Source organism: Stegastes partitus, unplaced genomic scaffold, assembly GCF_000690725.1.
Source record: "Stegastes partitus isolate 25-593 unplaced genomic scaffold, Stegastes_partitus-1.0.2 Scaffold453, whole genome shotgun sequence".
NCBI lineage: Eukaryota > Metazoa > Chordata > Actinopteri > Pomacentridae > Stegastes > Stegastes partitus.
Window position 1 is genome coordinate 399,774 of NW_007578184.1, and position 20,171 is coordinate 419,944.

Sequence of the window (20,171 nt, forward strand, 5' to 3'; positions counted from 1 at the left end):
TGAGGTGACGGTTATTGACTGGAGAAACCTGGAATTGACTGACAGAGAATAAATATGAAAACATCATTGTGAGCAATTCATTGTAGTGGTCAAAAGTACTGAGGTACTTGTTAACAGCCCAAAGGAATAATTTATTGCATGTTCTCGTTCAAGTAAAGTTATTTCTACATTAGTATTTTACATATGATGGCAAATAGAGGTGGGCGTGGCCTGAATGCCGAGGCCACACCCACCAACAACAAGCTCCAGCTGTCTCTGTGGCGCAATTGGTTAGCGCGTTCGGCTGTTAACCGAAAGGTTGGTGGTTCGAGCCCACCCAGGGACGGTTTTGTGTTTGAGTAACAAAATGATGGGAAAAACGACGTCTTTCTCAGACAGTTATGGGTTACAGATGTGTGCGAAATTCTAAGAACATAGGTCTGTCCTTCACAATACATGTATACTACCAGCAGTATATGTGATTTACAGTCATGTAGGTTATACTGAACTTAATGTTCCTGTGAAATCCTTTTCCCGCCTGCTGGACTGTCTGCATCCCACAGAATCTATCTCTGCCACTGGTGGTTCAGGTGTAAACAGAGCTTTCCCTGTGCTGAATGATGACTCATGCAGCTAAACACCGTCCCAGAACTTTCCTCCTTGTCCAGCACACGCCCACATTATGCAACAGTGGGCCTTACTCTTGGGCAGGTGTTCGTACCACGAACTTGACATGCTGCGCACGGTGCTAGAATCTTATGAAAACAGTTGCTGTGTATTTAATGGTTAAATCAGCCTTACCACATACTTATGTAATCATCATGGTAGTAACTAAATGTCTTCCTGGTCTGCAGGGTTGGAAGCAGGCTTTAGGTAGACCCAATGGGGGCTGAAGGGTTGATGTAATTTTAGTTCTGTTTCGTGTTTCGTGGATTTAGTGAGTCATACGGAGAGCACACTGACGGTCTTTGTTTACATCGCTTTAGTGTATTCACAACTGGGGCTAACTCTGAATCTGCAAGGTTCCACAGTGGTCGTTTAATTAATTGTTTTGCCATTTATAGACTCTTTAGGAATATTTTGTTTGGGATACAAAGTGTGGCATTGCTTCAAAACTGGAACTACTGGTACTTTTAAAATACCTTACAATTAATTTCATGTAGTTATTCTGTTAGGTAGAAAAGTTAAAAACAAACAAACAAACAAACAAACAGGCCTAAATAAACACCTTCATATTCTTTGAAAACCTGCAGGATTCACAGTTTCAAAGCTGTAATCCGTGAATTGTTGACATTTTGGCTTAAAAAGGTGAGTTATGTTATAATTAGTATAACTTTTTTATTCTCTTATTGCCTACTTTTACTGCTTGAACAACCACTTTTGCCCACACAAGCTTATATTGGTACCGTCATTTTCTTTCTTTTTGCAACATATTTAAAGATCATTTTAAAACAACTGCATCCTTATTAGTGGTTATATTTTTAACATAATTTACCACAAATGTAGACATTTAAAGGTATTAAAAGTAATCAATACACATATTGGATCCCTTTGTAGTGTCATATTATTTTCTACTTTATGTTATACAACCTAATAGTTATTGGCAATGCATAACCAATGAATCTGCATTTTAATGTTGTTGCTGGTAAAACCTGAGATGTTAGACAGGTAGTTTTAAAAAGTTTAATTCAGCAAAGTAACTGGTAACTGTGCTTGTCAGAAGACTACAGTGAAGTAAACAGTAGAAGGTTAATCTACCTCAAAAATGTGTTGTCATAGAAGCGAGCGGGAAAAAATCTGAAAAATGTGAATACCGAAGTTGAGTGGGTACAAAAAGTGTGCTAGTATTTATTTTATTTTTAGAGATGCTTATTCAATGACATATGCTCAGACACATGTTTAGCACAACTTTGGCAACTGCTGACATGGAAAAAAAAAAAACCTCCACACAGGTAGCAGTGTGTGCTCTGGGAGGCTTTGTGTTCCCCATAAAACCCTCTGCACAGAACGATTAACTGGTCGGTAAAAACTCTGGTTAAATAGATCAAGTCTTGGATATAAAATACACTTTCTATGCATTTCGACCTTCACAGTGCAGCATCTCCTTGCTCCACTGTTACTGTAATTACTGTTTATGTTCAGGTTATTCCCACTGAGTTATGAAATTGGAGTCTCAGTGGGATGCATGAAAATGCAATGCAGCAATATAACATAAGTACCAGAAAATGCATCAGAAATCATCATGAAATATCTACAATGTGTATAGGATATAGTTATGTACAAAAAGTTTTGTTGCAGTTATTCTGAGCCTCTTCTGAAGATTGCACAAGTACCACAGAACATTTTTAATAAATCTCAGATGTATCAGACAATTAATTTCCATCTTAACATCTGGAATGTATAAAAAAAAAAAAAAAAGAAAAGCAGTTACCAAACTCTTAAGGAATCTTGGTGCAATAAAACTGTTGCACCAAAGCAAAGATTTAGCTTCTAATCTGTCTTTGTTTATATAAAATAGGTGTAAATGCAGAGTGGACGCACCTCCGCTGATGTTGTAGAATAAAGTTGCTGCTGGTTGGGGTCGGTCTGCTGCTGCTGCTGCTGCTGGTGGTGGTGGTGGTGCTGCTGCTGCTCCGACCAAGAGCCTCCTGCTTCTGCTTATATACCCCCAGGAGGCAAGGAAGAGCTCCACATGTGTGTGTATTTGTGTATTTGTGTGTCTAAGTATTTGCAGAGAAACAGTGTTGCAGTGGGTGTAACTGGTCAGTCCAACTTGGGAGCAGGATGTGGAATGTACCATCTCTTTACAACCCACAGCTGGATGGGGCTCAGACAGATAAAGTCACTGACTAAGATTCTGTCTCGAAATATTTAGGAACACAGTTTAACACACTTGCACACTTAACCCTTTCCACCCTGGAGGTCCCTGCACTGTAACCAGGCTGCAACAGTTGTTAAACCAGAGCCACTTTTCAAAGGTTACATAGCATGACACTTCCCCTGAAGAGGCTGTCTGGTACTCATCTGACCACAGTGGATGTAGCATTTGTTGTGCTTTGCTTCTGCTGCACCAAATTGGACTGAGTGTATCTCATAGTCATTCCAGGGTGAGGAAAAAACAAAACACTGACCAGGCAATTAACTAATCAGACAGTCATCAGCAGTGTGGCCTTGAAAATGAAAATGAATTAATTACAAGTTGGACAACAACTGAAACTGGCAAAATACCAACAAGAAGAACAGCATGCACAGCCATGAACTCTACATGCCTAGAGAAGCATTGAGATTTTTTCACAACAGCAACATTTTTTAGGAAACAACAATATATAACAAATGCTGGTATAGGTAGGTGTCCAGGCCACGCCCACCACAAGTAACAGGTGTCTCTGTGGCGCAATCGGTTAGCGCGTTCGGCTGTTAACCGAAAGGTTGGTGGTTCGAGCCCACCCAGGGACGTTTTGTGACTAACTAACTGGCTATGATCATGGGAAAAATAACGGGTGTTGCTTTGAGCCCACTCATCAGTGAACGAAGCATTAGTTGTTCTTGGTGTCTGCCGCATCAAATTTGACTTGCGTGTATCTAATCATCTTTCCAAAGTAAAGCTAACAAAAAAAACCCAATCTTGTCGTGTTCCATATGTCACTCCTGAGCAGTTACATAGTGTTGATGACTGAACTGTCTTGCTTGGTGTTGGGTGTGTGCTTGATTTGCAATAATGGAGGTGGTTTCCCAGCAGAACATTGCATTCTGTCATTTGCTTCACCTGTCAGTGCTTTTAATGACCAGGCAATTATTTAATGAAAAAAACATTAGCAGTGTTCCCATAAAAATGAAAAGAACTGATCCAAAGTTGGAAAAGAATTCAAACCAGCACAATAATACATACATATAAAAGAACAAAATAACACCCATAGTCATGGCTTTTACAAGCCTTCAAAAGCGCTTCCATTTTTCTAAAACTACCCAAAATAAATCAAACAATAAATAATTTCAGAAAACAGCAATAAATAACAAACGCCAATGCAGGTGGGTGTGGCCTGAACAACAAGCCACACCCACACCCAGCCCAGAGATTCAGGCCACGCCCACTAGCAGTGGCAGGTGTCTCTGTGGCGTAATTGGTTAGCGCATTCGGCTGTTAACCGAAAGGTTGGTGGTTCGAGCCCACCCAGTGACTTTTTCTGCCTAACTAACTGGCCATGATGATGGAAAAAACAACATCTTTGTCATTTACAGCTATTGGTCAGAGAGTATTTTTTGAAGGTTACCAAGCAATTGGTTTGTTGTGCTTTTTTAATGCAACATCAAATGTGATCGTGCTGCAGTTTAGAAGTTTTAATGACTCATCGCAATCTTTCTAATTTACCTAATTCGCCCAATTGTTTTTAATCAGGACGTAATGGTTGGTATTGTTGCAGTTTTTCATATCATACAGTGTTCTGGAGATGACAAGAAGGAGATCTATTTTTTGTTTCTAAACTCACAACTCTAGCTACCATAGCAGTCTGAAGGCTCATATTGTCTGAACTATCTCAACAGCTGTGTGGATGGATTGAAATCAAGTTTCGCAGACATCGTAATCCCCCAGAGGCAGAACAATAACTAACTTTAGATGATCTTTTGGCTTTTTATCAGTTAATGAACAAATACCTCACTAACAACATTCACATCAGCCTCAGCTGCAACTTTTTTTTGCTATATTTACAAAATTAGCATTAATGTGCTAAACTAAGCGGGTCGACATGGTGAACATTTGCCATTTCACGTAAACATTATTGTGTTTGTGATCGTAAGTGCTTGTGCCTTGAATTTTATTTTGAAGCACTAAAAAAAGTAGTGGTCCCTAACCATGTATGCAATGTATTAATTTAGTATTGTAAATCACTCATGTTTGTCTTGCTCCCAGTTTGTTAACAGTTCATTGTTTGTTCACAGGCATCGCAGTGACTGAAGTCTATTTCAGTGTGTTTGCTCGCTGAGTAAGTCGCATTATTTATCTTAGCAGTCTTTGCAGTATCGCTCATTTTAGGGTTTTTAATTCTGGCTCTCCAGTCACAGGTGTGGTGGGTGTTCACTGACTTTTGCTGGTGGTGTGGTTTACGCCGGCTTATTTACTAGTGTGAGGTTTTTCATTTGAAGGTGTTTGGTTTGTGTTATCATTTCCGCAGTTTGGATAATCCCCCCTCCTCCGCCAGAAGTTGTTTGCTGTCCCAGTCTGCCCTGTCCTGTTGAGTTTTTGTTCTTAATAAACAGAGAGTTATGCAACAAATTCTCTAAATGAATCATGTGGTTTCTGGATTGTCGAAGCACTTCAGGCCAACACATAGAAGCGTTTTCTGATTTAATGCCTCTGTCAGCAGGAGGACATCATTTGTGTAGGCCCTTTTGAAAACTGTTCCAAATCCCTGTTGGGAAATAAATCTGTTTTAGGATGCGACCATGTTTAAAGCTTGGTTTGGTTTCAGGATAAAAACAGCTGGGTTAGGTTTGGGTTAAATTAAGTAGCTCCTTTGTCAAGATAAGCTGCCTTTTGTCAGGCACAATACACCTGGGAAAATGTTCGTATAAGTATTTTAAGATGCTAGTACTACAGCAACACTAGCAGCAGCAGCAGTAAGACTTATTCACCTTAATTCTTTATAGTTTCAGTTTATTTTTACTTCTTTAGAGTATGTGCACAACAACATGTTTCATCACTTTCCTGTCAGCTATATGAGCCCATACTTGCTGAATCATTACTCTGTTTTTACAGTAAGATTTGATAAAGTGTTTTTCAAATGTCTTGTCTTTCTCCTGTTAAATGGCTTTTCCTTGAATGAAGTCGTGTACAATTGTGGACAACTGAGACAAAATACACAAAGTCCAGTAACTGTAGTTACGGTTGTGACAGCAGTTCACAAACTAACCCTGAAAACAGTCCCTATGTTCCCATCAGACGAGCCAACTGTGGTATTAATACATAATACTTTTATCACTATTTTTGTTAATGTGTTGCTGCTGTTTTGCACCGATTGGCCACGACAGTAAAACCACCTGCCTCATGTTTTGTAGAGCCCCCTCATGCTGCCAGTACAGCTCTGACCAGTCCTCCTGAAGCGTCCTGCGGTGCCTGGCACTCAGACACTGGCAGCAGATCCTTTGGGTCCTGTGGTTGCCTCCGTGAATAAGGCTGCTCTGGGGGAAACCTAGTCTCTACACAAAATAATGTTCCTATACAACTAAACTGCATTCTCATCCAGGAAACCATCACTTGCATCCCTTGTGGAACCATTATTCTTAGACTTAAGTTTTCACTTGTTGTTTACTTTGGGTTTCACTTGCTTTTTGGCTCGGCTCAGGCACCGAAACTACGTGGTTAAGTTACGGAAAATATCATGGTTTGATTAACACTTTCACAATAATAAGTACATGTTAGAAGCTTGGTTATGTTTAAGCACCAAAATTACGTGGTTACGTTTGGGAAAATATCATGATTTAGATTGCAATACGAACCTTTCACAACACGTTTGACGGTTTTCCTCCATTTCATGGGAGTGACGCGTTCTGCCCCATCCAATGTATCACTGGTTTGCTGAAAAACAGGAACAGTAAACTAAGTTGAAATACATCTGTGATACGTGTCTCTCCTTCAAAACTTGAATGAGAAGGCAGTTTAGCTGTATAGAAATGTAATTTTGTGGAGACAGGGTTGTCCAGAGAGATGCTGGCAACTGGAATTTGGGGAGTTTGGAGGCTGGGTCAGTGTCTTGGCCTCTTGTCTTGTTCCATATGTCACTCCTGAGCAGTTACGTAGTGTTGACGACTGAACTGTCTTGCTTGGTGTTGAGTGCGTGCTTGATTTGCAACAATGGAGGTGGTTTCCCAGCAGAACATTGCATTCTGTCATTCATTTACCTGTCAGTGCTTTTAATGTTAGAAGCTGATTAATGAATAATATTACCACCATCTCCCCCCATCAGTGTTGCTACCCGACTGTTGCTCCTACACTAATTTCTCCGATACTACGTCCTTACTGTTAGGCTTGTTGTCTGCATTCACGCTGTGGACACTGTTTTTTATTTCCATACTGGCACTGATACAGTGCTGGAGGGTAATAAAGAGCAAGAATTGAGTCCAAACACTATAAAAGTCACAACTGCTGAAGAGCCAGCGGAGCCACGACATTATGTGTACACAAGATTACTCTTTGATTCATTCGTTTAATCATCTGCTGAGTGAGAGTTTCCATCAGCAGCACTCAAAACGCGGACATAAAATACAGTTTAATTTCCTACTGAGTCACAGAGATGTGCACTCTGAATGTTTAGAATCAATTGGGGGAAAAAAAGGAAACTTTATTGGCTGTACGTCCTTTACTTTAAAAAGTGAATCCAAGTCATGACCGGAAAAAAATACCCCCACAAGCCTCGCTGCAGGAGTGAAATTACAGAGCCAGCACTGCACCATATGCGTCTGTTTCCCATTTCCACCACCAGCACTTATCGTCCCGATTGACCAGTTAATTTCAGGGGCAAACTAATCAGCAAATGCCGATGCAAATTTACATGGTACATTAAAGAGAGCAACCGTGAGCTTCAGCGTTGATGGTCGGATTTTTTGGGCTGTTTTTTATTCATGATATGGACTCTTTTAGATGTCGGACAGCCTCATGTTTGGATGGAATTGCTGCTGCTGCTGCTGCTGCTGCAGGGAGTCCAATAAAAGTAATTCATTTGACATTTACAAAAAGCAGCACCCATGTGAAAAGGCATCCATCATGGTAATATTCACAGAACACTTAACAGACCTCAAAACAACTCGGCTCGGGTTAATGGCGCCAAATCAATACGGCTGATTCAGTCCTTTCCATAAACAGGGTTTGTTTTTATTAACCCTGCCTGGTGCTGGAGGAAAGGGTGAATCATAAAGAACATGATCTAATGTGTGTGTGTGTGTGTTTTCATGGTAGCGAGTGGACAGGACATGAGAACATGTTGTACCATGTATACAGCCAAGGTGCACTGACAGCAGGCAGCTCTGACCACAGGCATGATGAAAGACTGGCTCTTCACACAATACAACAACTGTTAGAAAACAAACGCACCTCTATTGCAGATAGTGATGAATTACATTTCAAAAATGAGCAAGTCATTATTATCCTGATTTGCATTTTACTTGTTGCTCTTATCTTATTATATTTAGAGATATAAAAATATGAAATGTTTGCATAGAAACAAACTGAGGGAGCAGAGCATCATTTATAGTTATAAGGTATATTCAGTCCTCTAAAGCAGAACTGTACACTGAATACCTTACATTATATCAAAACAAACACGCTAGTTGTGCAACAGACAAAATAATCCCATCACAAGGTGCATGTAGCTCTGGAGCTTTTAATTAGTTCAACCGTTCTTAATCACCAGATGGAAGTTTTCTAGTTGTCATATTGTATGTATTTTAATGTTTACACATAACAAAGATCAAGTGATATGATCAAAAGCTCCAGAACACTTATTAAACGTAAGTTACGCTAAAAGAAAAAGTTCACAGCTGCTGTTTTCAAAGTAAAGAAGGAACTTGACGACTGGTTGCTGGTTTCACTTTGAAGAAGCAGTGAACACATTGCGCAACATACAGGTTATTCTGAGAAACTACATAAAAGATGTTCTTCTTCATTTGACTCTGTTACTTTCAGTTTGTATTTTGAATCCTGTAAAAATGTAGTCAAACACTCCTATATTACTGCACTATTTCATTATTTGCTGTCTTCTGTTGGCATTCTGTTCACTGTTGTCACATTATACTTCATGAGATGAGTTTTTTTCTTCGGTTGCAGGTTTTTTTTGGTCTATTTGTGTGTGGGTGTTTCTTTCTGTAAACTGCAGTATATTGAGTTCTCAGGGCCAGAGCGACAAGAGCCCGTCCTCTGTCTCGTTTTGCTCGTAGGTAGAGGAAACAGAAGTTACACACATTAACCACAGGACAGCAAAGAGCTCTGCAGCTCTCATAATGAAGCACCTATGTGTCCTTACACTCATACATCTGCTCTGTGCTTGTACAACATGTGCATTCATCAATGAATCTTAGCAACTGTTCAGCGTGCATGTGTGCAGCATACAAGTGTGCAGTATTGTGTTGTCTGCATGTGTTTTGTAAGCATGTGCAAGCGCAAGTGTGTCGTGACAGCTCAGTGTGCCACCTTCTAACTTCCTGTCGTCTTGAATGAGAAGAAACCACAGACAGGTCACGTGACGCAGCAGGTCTGTGACTTTCCGTGTTCAGTTTGCGCAGCGAAAACCGTCGTTGTGAATCTTTTAACTACCGGAGCGTTTCTGTTATCTTTCGCCACGATGCTGATGAAATTCTTCCTGTAAAAGACGCACAAGAACCAAAAAAGAGGAAGAGGGAGGACAAGAGGAAGTGGATGTAGAGGTGATGGACACGACAGATGAGAAGTGCAGTCCAGTCACAGTCACAAATGGTGGTGAGTTTACTTCTGATCTTTTAACATATTTTGTTTGGAAATTGCTCCTCATTTGAAAACAATAAGCTAAAACAGAAATACCTCAGTGTGGCTGATAATTACACGCTACTTTCTGATTGCAAATGCAGTTTTATCTTGAAATATTTTCTTGTAAATATCTAATTTTGTCAGCAAAGTATAACAATCCTGTTGTAAATGTAGAAGGAAGGCTTCAGGTACCGTTTTAATTGTGAAGTCGTGACTAGATGTTTGACTGCTGCCACGTTTCTGTGTTTTGTGTCATTCAGCTTATCCGGTACGGTGCACTGAGGAAGTACTTCTCCCTCTCTTCATAGATGAGAGTCTGCAGGCTGCCATGGACTCACAGCGCCCTCCCGCCTCCAACAGCGTCCCACCTGCTCTTCCAGAACTCAGACTGGTCCTCCTGGGCAGGAAAGAAGCCGGGAAGAGCGCAGCAGGCAACACGATCCTGGGAGGAGCAGGAGGGTTCGAGAGCGGGAAGCCCACAGAGGAGTGTGTGAAAAGGCGAGCTGATGTTTCTGGGAGAAAAGTCACAGTGGTGGACACACCTGGGTGGGAGTGGTACTACCCTCTGAACAGCACCCCCAACTGGGTGAGCAGAGAAACCTTACGGAGCGTGTCGCTTTGTCCGCCCGGACCTCACGCTGTGCTGCTGGTTGTGCGAGCCTGTGCTTCTGTCACCGACGACTACATCCGAGAGATCGAGGAGCACCTGGAGCCGCTGGGAAAAGGAGTGTGGGAGCATACGATGGTGCTGTTCACCAGAGGAGATGAGCTGGGCCTGGGGTCCATGGAGCAGAGGATCCTGACGAGCGGCCCGGCGCTCCAGAGACTCCTCAAAAAGTGTGGCAACAGATACCACGTTGTGAACAACCGCAGCAAAGGAGATGGGACGCAGGTGAAAGAGTTGATAAGGAAGCTGGAGGAGATGGTGCATGGGAAGAAGGATGGCGGCAGTCATTTAGAGATGGATCATACAGTTCTGCTGGGTCTGGAGGCTGATGGAAAGAGGAGAGCCAGGGAGAGGAGAAAGAAGCAGCGGCAGATGGAGGCGCAGATGCAGAGAGGGACCATCAAAGCCGCTCTGATGAGTGAGTTCTTCACTTTGTTTTATTTATAGCAGTTGACAAGTCTGAAGTGAGATGAGACGAGATGAGTTAAAATAGAACGTTATACTGGCAATGTTTGTGAATCTGAGGCAGTAAAGTAATATTACACATGATATGAAAGCTCTGCACATGAAACTGTAATATTGTGTAAGCGTTGCACGTTGCACAGAAAAACTGTGCCTGAAAGTGAAGCATTGCACATGAAATTTAAATGTACATGAAACGAAATACTACACAATACTGAAACCGATACTGCACAAAACCTATCGAGAGACGTGATTGATAATATTGTTCAGATTTAGGTGTCAATCCTGCAGAAAGGGGATTATACATCATTACATTTCTTAATGAGACTCAGAAAAAATGTGTTGAATGCGTTGACGTTGGGAAATATACCAAACAATCAGTATGTTTCTCGTATAATTGCTGAATCAAACAAATGGCATTGAGTCTTACGGCTTGAACATTTCATTCGTTGCTGATTTTAATATAATTCATCAAATTTGTGCTTCTGTTGTCACCAAAAACGGTTATAAAAGTCATGTGCTACTTGCCTCATGTCAGAGAGCAGACAAAGAGAACAACAAGTTGGGAGGAAAAAAGTCAAACATTAAGCAACTACAAGCAAATATATTTTTCTCAGGAGTCAGGTGGCCAGAAATCTGACTTGGATCTGTTGTAGGGTAACGTTATTTCAACATATTAGATGACCAAAGCTAAAATAGTGCTAAAATGAGAGTAACTATTAGACAGAAACTCAGCCAAAAAATCTAAAACTGAATGTTCATGTTTGTCTGACAAATACATTGGTTTATAAATCAGAGGACTGCAGCTTTGGTTGTGTATCGATCAACTTGTTTTGCAGTTTTTTCTGCCACCCTAATGGCAAAATACTCCAGTTACTGCTGAAACTGTGGAGAGTAACACCACCTGTTCCTAAAATATTTACTGTATGGTTGGGTTTTACCAATATACTTGACTGGAGGCATCCACTTTCAGCATGAAAGCTCAGATAAACTCACTGTTTGTTACCTGCCAGACAGACAAAGTTATCAACAATCTGGTAAAGAAACCTAAATGCAAAACACATGAGCAACTTTGTAGGCCAAAACAATGATGTCAGCTCAGTTTGCTTGTTTTGGCTCCTATATACCAATAACTTTAATCAATGCAGTGTTACAATAGCTGAATTTAAATTATTAGAACACTGAAGATACGCACCTTTTTCCCTGTCAGGCGATGGTCTTCAGGGTTCTGAGCTCGATGCCCACCAGTCCTTCTCCAAGGCTCCCCGACGTCTGCCCGAGGTCAGGCTGGTTCTCCTGGGCGAGCGTGAAACTGGGAAGAGCTGTGCTGGGAACGCCATCCTCGGAAAAACGGGCTTCTTCCACGCAGGGGCAGTAACGGAGGAGTGCATCCGTCAGCAAGCGGAGGTGGCCATGCGGCTGGTGACTGTGGTGGACACGCCGGGGTGGGAGGCAGGTGTGGCCGGTGCTACGCCTGAGCGGGTCAAGAGGGAGATTGTCTGTAGCGTGGCCTTGTGCCCTCCAGGGCCTCACGCGCTCCTGCTGACTCTGAGGGTGGACACACTGGTGACTGCAGGGCATGTGAGGGAACATCTGGAGCTCCTGGGCGAGGGTGTCTGGAGGCACACGATCCTGCTGTTCACCCACGGAGATCAGCTCCGAGAGGGGGTGGATATCGAGCAGCACATCCAGAGCGGAGGCAGGGACCTGCAGTGGCTGCTGGAGAAGTGCAGGGGCAGGTATCATGTCATCAGCAGCGTAGATGGAGGAGGAAGAGGAGGCTCCACTAAAGTGACAGAACTCCTGGAGAAAGTGGAAAAGACGGCGACCATGAACAGGTGTGAAGCTTTCTCCGGTTTGGTTCAGGAAGTCAGGGATTTGAGCCGGCAAAGGAACGAGAAGTTCAACCAGCGCCTGAAGGAGATGGGAGATAAGATGTCTCGTCAGGAGGCCGAGCTGAAGAACATGAGAGAGAGGGAGGTGAAGAGCATCAGATGGTTCTTTGACAGAAGGAAGAAGGTGAAATCGCCGGGGAAGGCCGACATTCAAAGGGAAGAAGAGGAGGATGAGGACAGAAGGGTTGGCGAGAGGAGGAACGACATCGGGGAGCTCGAGGAGAGGATGCGGTGGCTCACAGAGGACCGAGAGAAAGAAATTCAGGATTTAAGCATAGAAAATGAGAGAATCCGTGTAGTGCTGAACCAAAGTCAACGAGAAAGGGATGAAATAATGCTGAAGTTGGAGCTAAAAGAGAGAGAGATCGAGGAGCTGAAAGAAAGAACCGACGAGCAACAACTAAAGCTTCTCGACCTTGAACGCGCCGGTGTTGAAATTGAACACGAGAGAAAGCAGAGAGACGATGCCATTAGAGTGAAGAAACAAGAATGGAAGGAGGAATTAGAAAAATTGGAAAGAACTATAGAGCTGCTCGCAAAAGAGAAAGCAGAGGAGATTGAAAAACTTGACTCTTTAAAGGAAGAAATGAAACAAACTAAAACACACTATGAGGATTCACTTGAGAGAAAAGCACAAGAAAAAAAACAGGAGATGGCAGAGATGGAGGAAAAACTCAAAATGGTAATGGAAACAAAGCTGCTGGAAAAAGATAAACAGCTGGAAGGGTTGAGAAAGAAAGCCTCCGAGGAAAAGCAGATAACGCTCGATAACGTAAAGCAACAGGAAGAAGACATGGAGAGCAAATTTGAAGAACTTAAGTCAAATCATGACAAAGAGATGGAGCGGAAAATGCGGGAGAAAGAAACAGAGATAAACGACATAAAACTGCAGCATGAGAAAGAGATGGCTAGAAAAAAAAGCGAGATGGAGAAACTGAAGGTTCAACAACAGCAAGAAATGGATAATAAGCTGAGAGAAACAGCAAATGATATGGAAAGACTGAAACAACAGCACGACGATCAAATGAGGGACGTACAGCGAGATAAACAAAGACAGATTGCAGAGCTGAAAGAGCAGTTTGCTAAAGAAAATAAGGAACACGTGCAAGCGAAAAACAAAGAGATAGCAGAGTTGGAACAAAAGCACATTGCTCTAATGGATGCAAGACGGCTCGAAAATGAAAAAGAAAAGGGGATGATTCATCTAAATCACAAAAAAGACACAGAACAACAGATGCTAGAGAAAGAAAAAGAGGTAGCGGCATTGAAACTGCAGCATCAGGATGAGATGGCAACAAAAATGAGTGAAATGGTAAAACAGATGGAGGCGAGGAGAGCCGAATATGAGGGAGAAATTGCTCGAAAAGTGAAACAAAAAGAGGAGGATGTAGAAAGTGCACAACAACAGTACTCTGAAAAATTAAGGGACATGGAGGAAGAGAGACAACGAGAGACGGAGGAGCTGAAACAACAGCTAGCAAATGAAATAGAGAAACATTTGCAGGACAAACAAAAAGAGATAAGAGACTTGGAACAACAGCATGCCGCCCAAATAGAAGAGATGAAGTTAGAAAACGCGAAGGAGAAGGAAATGATGAATCAAAACCATGAAAAGTACGTGTTGCAAAAGCTGCAAGAGCGAGACAGAATAACAGAGGAGCTAAGATGTCAACTCAGGAGCGAAATCGAAGAAAGTGAAAAGGAAAAAGAAAGATGCAAGAAAGAGATGGAGCAAACGGTGGAAGAGAAAGAGAAAGAGATTAAGGAGATGAAACTGAATGTAGAAGAAATGAAGGAGAAACTGCAACAAAAGGAAGAGAAAGAAAAAGACAATTTAAACTACAAGAAAGCAATGGAGCAACAACTGAAAGAAAAGGAAAAAGAAATAGAGGAAATGGGATTAAACGCCCAAGAAATGATGGAAACACTGCAAAAGAAAGAGGCTGATCATTTAAAATGCAAAGAAGACCTGGAGCAGAAACTGGAGGAACGAGGAGGAGAAATAGAGGTGATGGAAGAACGTGTAAAAGAGCTTATGCAACAACTGAGCAAGAGCGAACAGGAAAAAGAAAGGTTCAGTTTCAATCACAAGAGACAGATGGAGCAAACCTTAGCAGAAAACAACAGAACAATAGAGAAGTTAAAAGAGCACATAAATGACATAGATGAAATCTTGCAAAGAAAAGAAGAAGAGCGAGGAGAAATCATTCTGAAGCAAAAGAGAGAAGCAGAGCAAAGACTGCAGGACAGAGAACGAGAGATGGAGGAGATCAAGCAGCAGCTTTTGAATGACTTGGAGAGACAACTGAAAGAAAAGGAAACCGAGATTGAAAGCGTTAAACTGCAGGCCGACTCCAGAGAGGCAAGATGGAGGGAAGAGCAGAAGAAGACGGAGGAGAAAGCAGCGAGTGAGATGAATCAGCTGCAAGAAATCATCGACGAGAAAACAAAAGAAATAACACAAGCGCACTGTCTTCTTGCACAGAGAGACGGCGAGATCGATGAGGCAAAAAAGACATGTGCAAACTACTTACAAGAAATAGCAGAGGAGAAAGAAAGCAATAAAAACAAAGCCTCCAGCATCACTGAGATGCAGCAACGTCATACAGAGCAGGAGAGGAAAAAAGATGAGGAAATGATGGAAAAACTGCAGGAGAAAGAAGAAGAGCTCGACCGCCTCCGGCTAAGAGACACTGAAAATGAGAAGGAGATCGTCCAGCTGAGGCTAACAATCGAGCAAACAAAGTCAGAGCTGAAGGAGCTCACCAGTAAGATGGACAAAGAGATGACGAGCATGATTCAGGAATATGAAAATGAGATAGCGAGACAAAACGAGAACATAGAATCGATTGCAAAGGAGAAGGACGGCGCTTTAAGTTGCTTGGAGGAAGAAAAGCAGCAGAGCTTTTTGGTTGTCACCGAGAAATACGAGGAAAGTCGAAAGAGGGTCGAGGAGCTGCAGGAGCAAAATGAGAAGATGAGAAAAGAGGCAGACAATCTCAGAATGAGGTGTGAGGAGGTGAAAGAGGAGAGTGAAGAAGAAGCTCGGAAACATCTCAGGAGATGTGAGGAGAAAGTAAAGAACACCGAGGCTGAAATCCAAACTATCCTGAAAGAGCGGGATGTGGAGGTGAAGGCACTAAAGGAGGCCAATGATGAATTACAAGCAGAGATAGAGATGATGAAAGAAAGGGAAGGTGAGAGTGAGAAGCAGGTGAATGAGATGAGAGAGCATTTTGAGAAGCAGCTGATGCAGAAAGAAAGCACCCAGAGAACGAGGGTTGAGGAGAATTTCTTAAAAAGGGAAAATGTTCTGAGCAGCAATGAAGACGAGCTGAACAACAGAGGACAGGAGCTCGACGCAAAACAGGAAGAACTGGCTGCAAAAGAGATAAAGTTGGAAGGTAAAGAAGAAGAGCTTCGAAAACTGGAAGCGAGTCTCGAGAGAAGACAAAAAGAGCAAGAAGAAAAAGACAAACACAAGCAAGATGAAGTGAATCTGAGAGTGCAGAGTATGGAGAAAAAGGAGAGGGAGCTAGAGAGCTTACTGAAAGCTCTGGAGGGCAAACAGAGAGAGCTCAGCTGTCACGGCCAAGATCTGCAGAAGAAGGTGAAAGGACTGAAAGATCAAGGACAGGAGCTGAAGGACAGAGAGCATCACCTAAAAAACGAAGAGCAGGAGTTGCTTCACTGGAAGTCTGAGCTGCAGATTCAAAATGAGCACGTAAACTCTACGACGCAACAGTTAGATGAGATGGGAAGAGATCTGGCTTTGCTGAAGGAGGAACTTCACAACAAGGAGAAAAATGTAAAGGAGTCCCTTCAAAAACTGAGCAAATGGGAGCAGAATCTTAAAGAACGGGAGGGAGAGCTGCGCAAAAGAGAGCAAACAGATTTAGAGAATGAACAGCATGGCACTGATGATAATGTGTTTGAGAAGGACTCTTTGGATCTGGCGGCTGCAGCTGAAGGATCAGAAGACAGCTTGCCTATAATGTACCAAGAAGTCAGCGAGTTAAGGGAAAAGGGAAGAGGAACAGATAAAGAGGAAAGCGCAAAGGATAGGGAGGATCAGAGGATGAAAACAGCACCGTCAGATGCAGGGAGCAGCAATAACTGTCACCTTGAAACACTAAAAGAAATGACGGATGGAAAGGAAAGGATGAGAGGAAGAGAGAGGAGCAGGACAAAGGTGGGAAGTGCAAAGGTGAGCAGTGAGTTCAAGCTGCTATCTCTTAGGCAAGGAGCGTCACACGACAAAGAGTCAGACTTGAGGGTGGTGGTTCTGGGGGAGACCTGGTCATCTCGCTCCCCAGCTGGAGTCACCATATTGGGGGGAGTGGTGTCCAAATTTGATGGATCGACCTTCAGGCCGTGGAGAGGACAGATAGCCGGGCGACGCCTCGCTGTCGCTGAACCTCTGGGCCTGAGGTGGCGAGACGGACCGGATGCCACAAACGCTTCTCAACGGAAAAGCATCCTGGACAGCACCTCCTGGTGTCACCCGGGGCCTCACGTCGTCCTCCTGCTCATGCCGGCCTTCTTGACCTGCACACAGAAGTACAGAAGAGCCGTAGAGGAACACATGAGCCTGCTGGGGGAGGAGGTTTGGCAGCGCGCACTGTTGCTCTTCACATGGGGGGAAATTTTAGGAGAGAGCGCCGAGCAACACATCCTGAGGAACGGAGAACTGATGGGGCTTGTAGAGAGATGTGGGGGCAGGTATCATGTGTTGAACAGCAAGAACAGCTACTCCACGATCGAAGGACTATTCGAGAAGATAGATGATGTAGTTGCTCTGAACAGCAGAGAGCAGCTTTTGGTGTAGAACTGTAACGAGGATGAATCGATTTCACATCATGCTGTGTTTTTGTTTTTACTATGTGGATATATTTGAATAAATTTCCCCAGAAACAGAAGAAATTCTTGCATCTTAATTTCTGCGGCACAAATTTGTAGGTATTTTGATCGTTTCACTTCACGCAAAGGAGGCACAACAAAAAGCTTACCTAGACACTGACATTGTGTATTTTCTAAGCATATCACGTGTCTTTTATTTTGAAATCCTAATCTGAAAAGTACGACAGTGGTTGAATAAAAGTTAAATATTTTGCTAAAACACTCCAGTAAAGTACAATTGCGACACACACAATTAACATCTTGCTCACTAAATGATTCATAAATATTCATAACTTATTCATTCCTTCCAAAAAATCACATGAAATTCTGCCTGAGCTGCAAATCCAGCCTGATTTTTCAGACCAACCTTAGCTGACCTGCACCGTCACCCCCTCATGAGACGTTCATGTTTTCTCCACAAGATGGGGACCTTGTGTCAGTGTAGATATTGCTCTCTGCACACCAAAGTAATCAGCGTTGAAAGGCACAAATGCTAAGGAGTTGATGGTGAAAGTATAGTGAAGCTAGTCAAATATTTTTTTTATTTTTTTTTTAACCATGTTTTACCATTTTTCTGTGTAAATGGCTACTTTTAAAAGGAAGAGTACACAAAGCCTGACGAGCAGGCCTGTGCTCCGTCTTGACTGGAGGCATTTCAGGAGAACCAAACCGTCTCGCAATTATAACCCCAGGGAGCCTCCCGCACGCTGAGAGGACTCCTGCTTTGACAAGTAAATTATGACTCTTGATGAGAGGAGTACGGCTTTCTCAGAATGCAATTTTTGACAGCCAGGAAAAATGCGGCTTGATACATACAACAACTTCCATCATCCGCGGAGCCAGATGCAGCATCCAAAAACACTCGTGTGCAATCATCAGGCTAATAATTATGGAGAGTGAGTGCTGGTCTGTATCTAACATGGCAGCAATGTTTTTTAATCTGTCCATTCAATGTGAGCTGCCTTTAGAGGCGAGATGAGAGGGTGTTGTGTCAAGATGGATCTCTGCTTCTTTGATCATCTCTGCAGGGTGGGACTGTTTTCAAAGCATCTGGGGAGAAATTAGGGGGAAAAAAAGTTGCCAAATTGCAGCTGATGCAGACATAATTTTCATAATGTTTCACAGATATCAGGTATCCAACACATACTCGGCCCTAATATCCCATAAGCAATGCTCGCTTTCATTTTTAAATCCTTAGATTCATCATATATCTTTTGTAATATCACAGCAGTTGATTTTCTGATTGTAAGCTCAGATTGATTAGACGAGGAGAAAAATGGTTTAATTTTAGTTTTTGTCTCTCCAAGAAAAAAAAAACTAGATAAAATAATAGATAGATACAGTCCATAGGAAGAACCTAAACCTTTGACCCCCACAGTGAGGTGATCCGGTGGCTCTGTTCTGCTGTGGGGGGTAATTTTGCTGTCATGGTTTGGGTCCAGTTGTCCCCTGAGAGGAAGGGTCACCGCAAATCAACACAAAGTTGTTCTGAGTGATCACCTTTATGCTATGATGAAACATTTTCTATCCTGACCGCAGCAGTGTCATCCAGGATGACAACGTGGCCACACACAGGGCACGAGGAGTCACTGAGTGGTTTGATGAGTATGAAAATGACGTGAATCATATGCTGTGGCCTTCACAGTCACCAAATCTCAACCCAGTTGAACACCTGCGGGAGATTCTTTTGGCTGATAGATAGCACTCTGGACCACCATCAGCCAAACACCAAATGAGGGAACATCTTTAAAAAAGAATGGCGTCTGTTAATTCAACAGAGTTTAGAGGCTTGTAAAGTCCATGTCAAGGAGCAACTGTTCTGGTGGCACCTGGAGGCCCAGACCAGTGGACATTTAGGGGGACAGGGTCACGTTGTTGCACACATCCATCCAGAGCTGGAAATGGTGGACAGTGAAGTGTCTATGGTCCTATGGATGCCAGCATCCAGCACGCCAATGGCCCGATGTCACCTTTCTCTGGTCATCATTCTAATAAAGTTGCATTTTAAGAGGATTCTTGTAGTTTGGTTATTGGTCACGCTAACTGATCATTGTCCACTATTGTCATCGTTGTTAAAGCCACATCTGACTGGGTTGTGGTTGGTCGAGAATCTGCCACCAGTTGAACAGCTAATTTGTGCACAATTGAACTTGAATCGAACTTTTTCCTCCAAGTCAGAAAAGAAAACCTTTTGTATATTTTTGTTCTGTGTAGACAAAGGTAAAAATTTGTAGAGCGCAGTTTTTGTTAACTCAAGACAGAGCTGGACAATTTTTTGTGCTACATATAACATAACAGCCTGTTAGAATAGCCTTGCACAAATATTAGAGACAGGGAAACAGCTCGTCTTGTTCTGTCCAAACATAACAAAGTCTCACAAATTGACAGTTTACATTTAGTTTCGCTGCACAAAAATCGACGTGTGAAAACGTCTCCGCTATGGAAGGTCACCAGAGGGTTATTTCATCACTGATCTCTCAGTAAGAAAGCAAATAAAGCATATTTAATTTAATGTTTCCCTAAGAGTGGCCATTTTACGTCTTTGATGTTGCAACAAGAAAACATAGAATATGTGGGTGTTTCTTTTAAACACAAGTTGTTTTCCAAAGCTTCTCTTTACAAAAAGCACATTACTGAGCCTGACTGAGAGAAACTGACGATCTAAAGGTTTAGGACCTCAAAAATATAAGCTTGCAAAATGTGTTTTTTTCAGCTAAACTATGATCCCCAAAGCCAATCATGCTCTTTCTTCTTTCCATTCAAGGCCATTCAGGAA

The 20,171-nt window shown here is 42.5% G+C and overlaps 2 protein-coding genes and 3 non-coding genes across 6 annotated transcripts in view; 4 read left to right on the forward strand and 1 right to left on the reverse strand.

Moving 5' to 3' along the window:
• Positions 1-2,636, reverse strand: part of f13a1b (coagulation factor XIII, A1 polypeptide b) — an 11,350-nt gene extending 8,714 nt beyond the window's left edge. Inside the window, exon 1 of one of the 2 annotated variants that reach the window (XM_008286396.1) lies at positions 2,521-2,635. The gene's annotated coding sequence lies outside the window, so the exon portion shown is untranslated. Of the gene's footprint in view, positions 1-2,520 lie in introns of both variants that reach the window. The other variant, XM_008286397.1, reaches the window with a different exon arrangement.
• On the forward strand, positions 252-325 carry trnan-guu (transfer RNA asparagine (anticodon GUU)). Its single transcript has one exon. It is a non-coding gene; the product is annotated as a tRNA-Asn (tRNA).
• Positions 2,637-3,361: 725 nt separating the features above from the next.
• Positions 3,362-3,435, forward strand: trnan-guu (transfer RNA asparagine (anticodon GUU)). The gene has a single exon. It is a non-coding gene; the product is annotated as a tRNA-Asn (tRNA).
• Positions 3,436-3,697: 262 nt separating this feature from the next.
• Positions 3,698-17,415, forward strand: LOC103360600 (trichohyalin). The gene is made up of 4 exons (XM_008286406.1): positions 3,698-3,852; positions 9,339-9,445; positions 9,733-10,557; positions 11,812-17,415. Exons 1-4 carry the CDS (start codon positions 3,698-3,700, stop codon positions 17,322-17,324), a joined length of 6,600 nt encoding a protein of 2,199 aa, XP_008284628.1. The 3' UTR covers positions 17,325-17,415.
• trnan-guu (transfer RNA asparagine (anticodon GUU)) lies at positions 4,086-4,159 on the forward strand. Its single transcript has one exon. It is a non-coding gene; the product is annotated as a tRNA-Asn (tRNA).
• Positions 17,416-20,171: the final 2,756 nt, after the last annotated feature.

What these genes read in the sequence shown, in the direction of transcription:
- LOC103360600 (XM_008286406.1), top strand. Translation starts at nt 3,698, where the DNA reads ATGGAGGTGGTTTCCCAGCAGAACATTGCATTCTGTCATTTGCTTCAC. An exon ending in AGTCACAGTCACAAATGGTG is followed by an intron (nt 9,446 to 9,732) that starts GTGAGTTTACTT and finishes TGTGTCATTCAG; the next exon opens with CTTATCCGGTACGGTGCACT. An exon ending in CATCAAAGCCGCTCTGATGA is followed by an intron (nt 10,558 to 11,811) that starts GTGAGTTCTTCA and finishes TTTCCCTGTCAG; the next exon opens with GCGATGGTCTTCAGGGTTCT.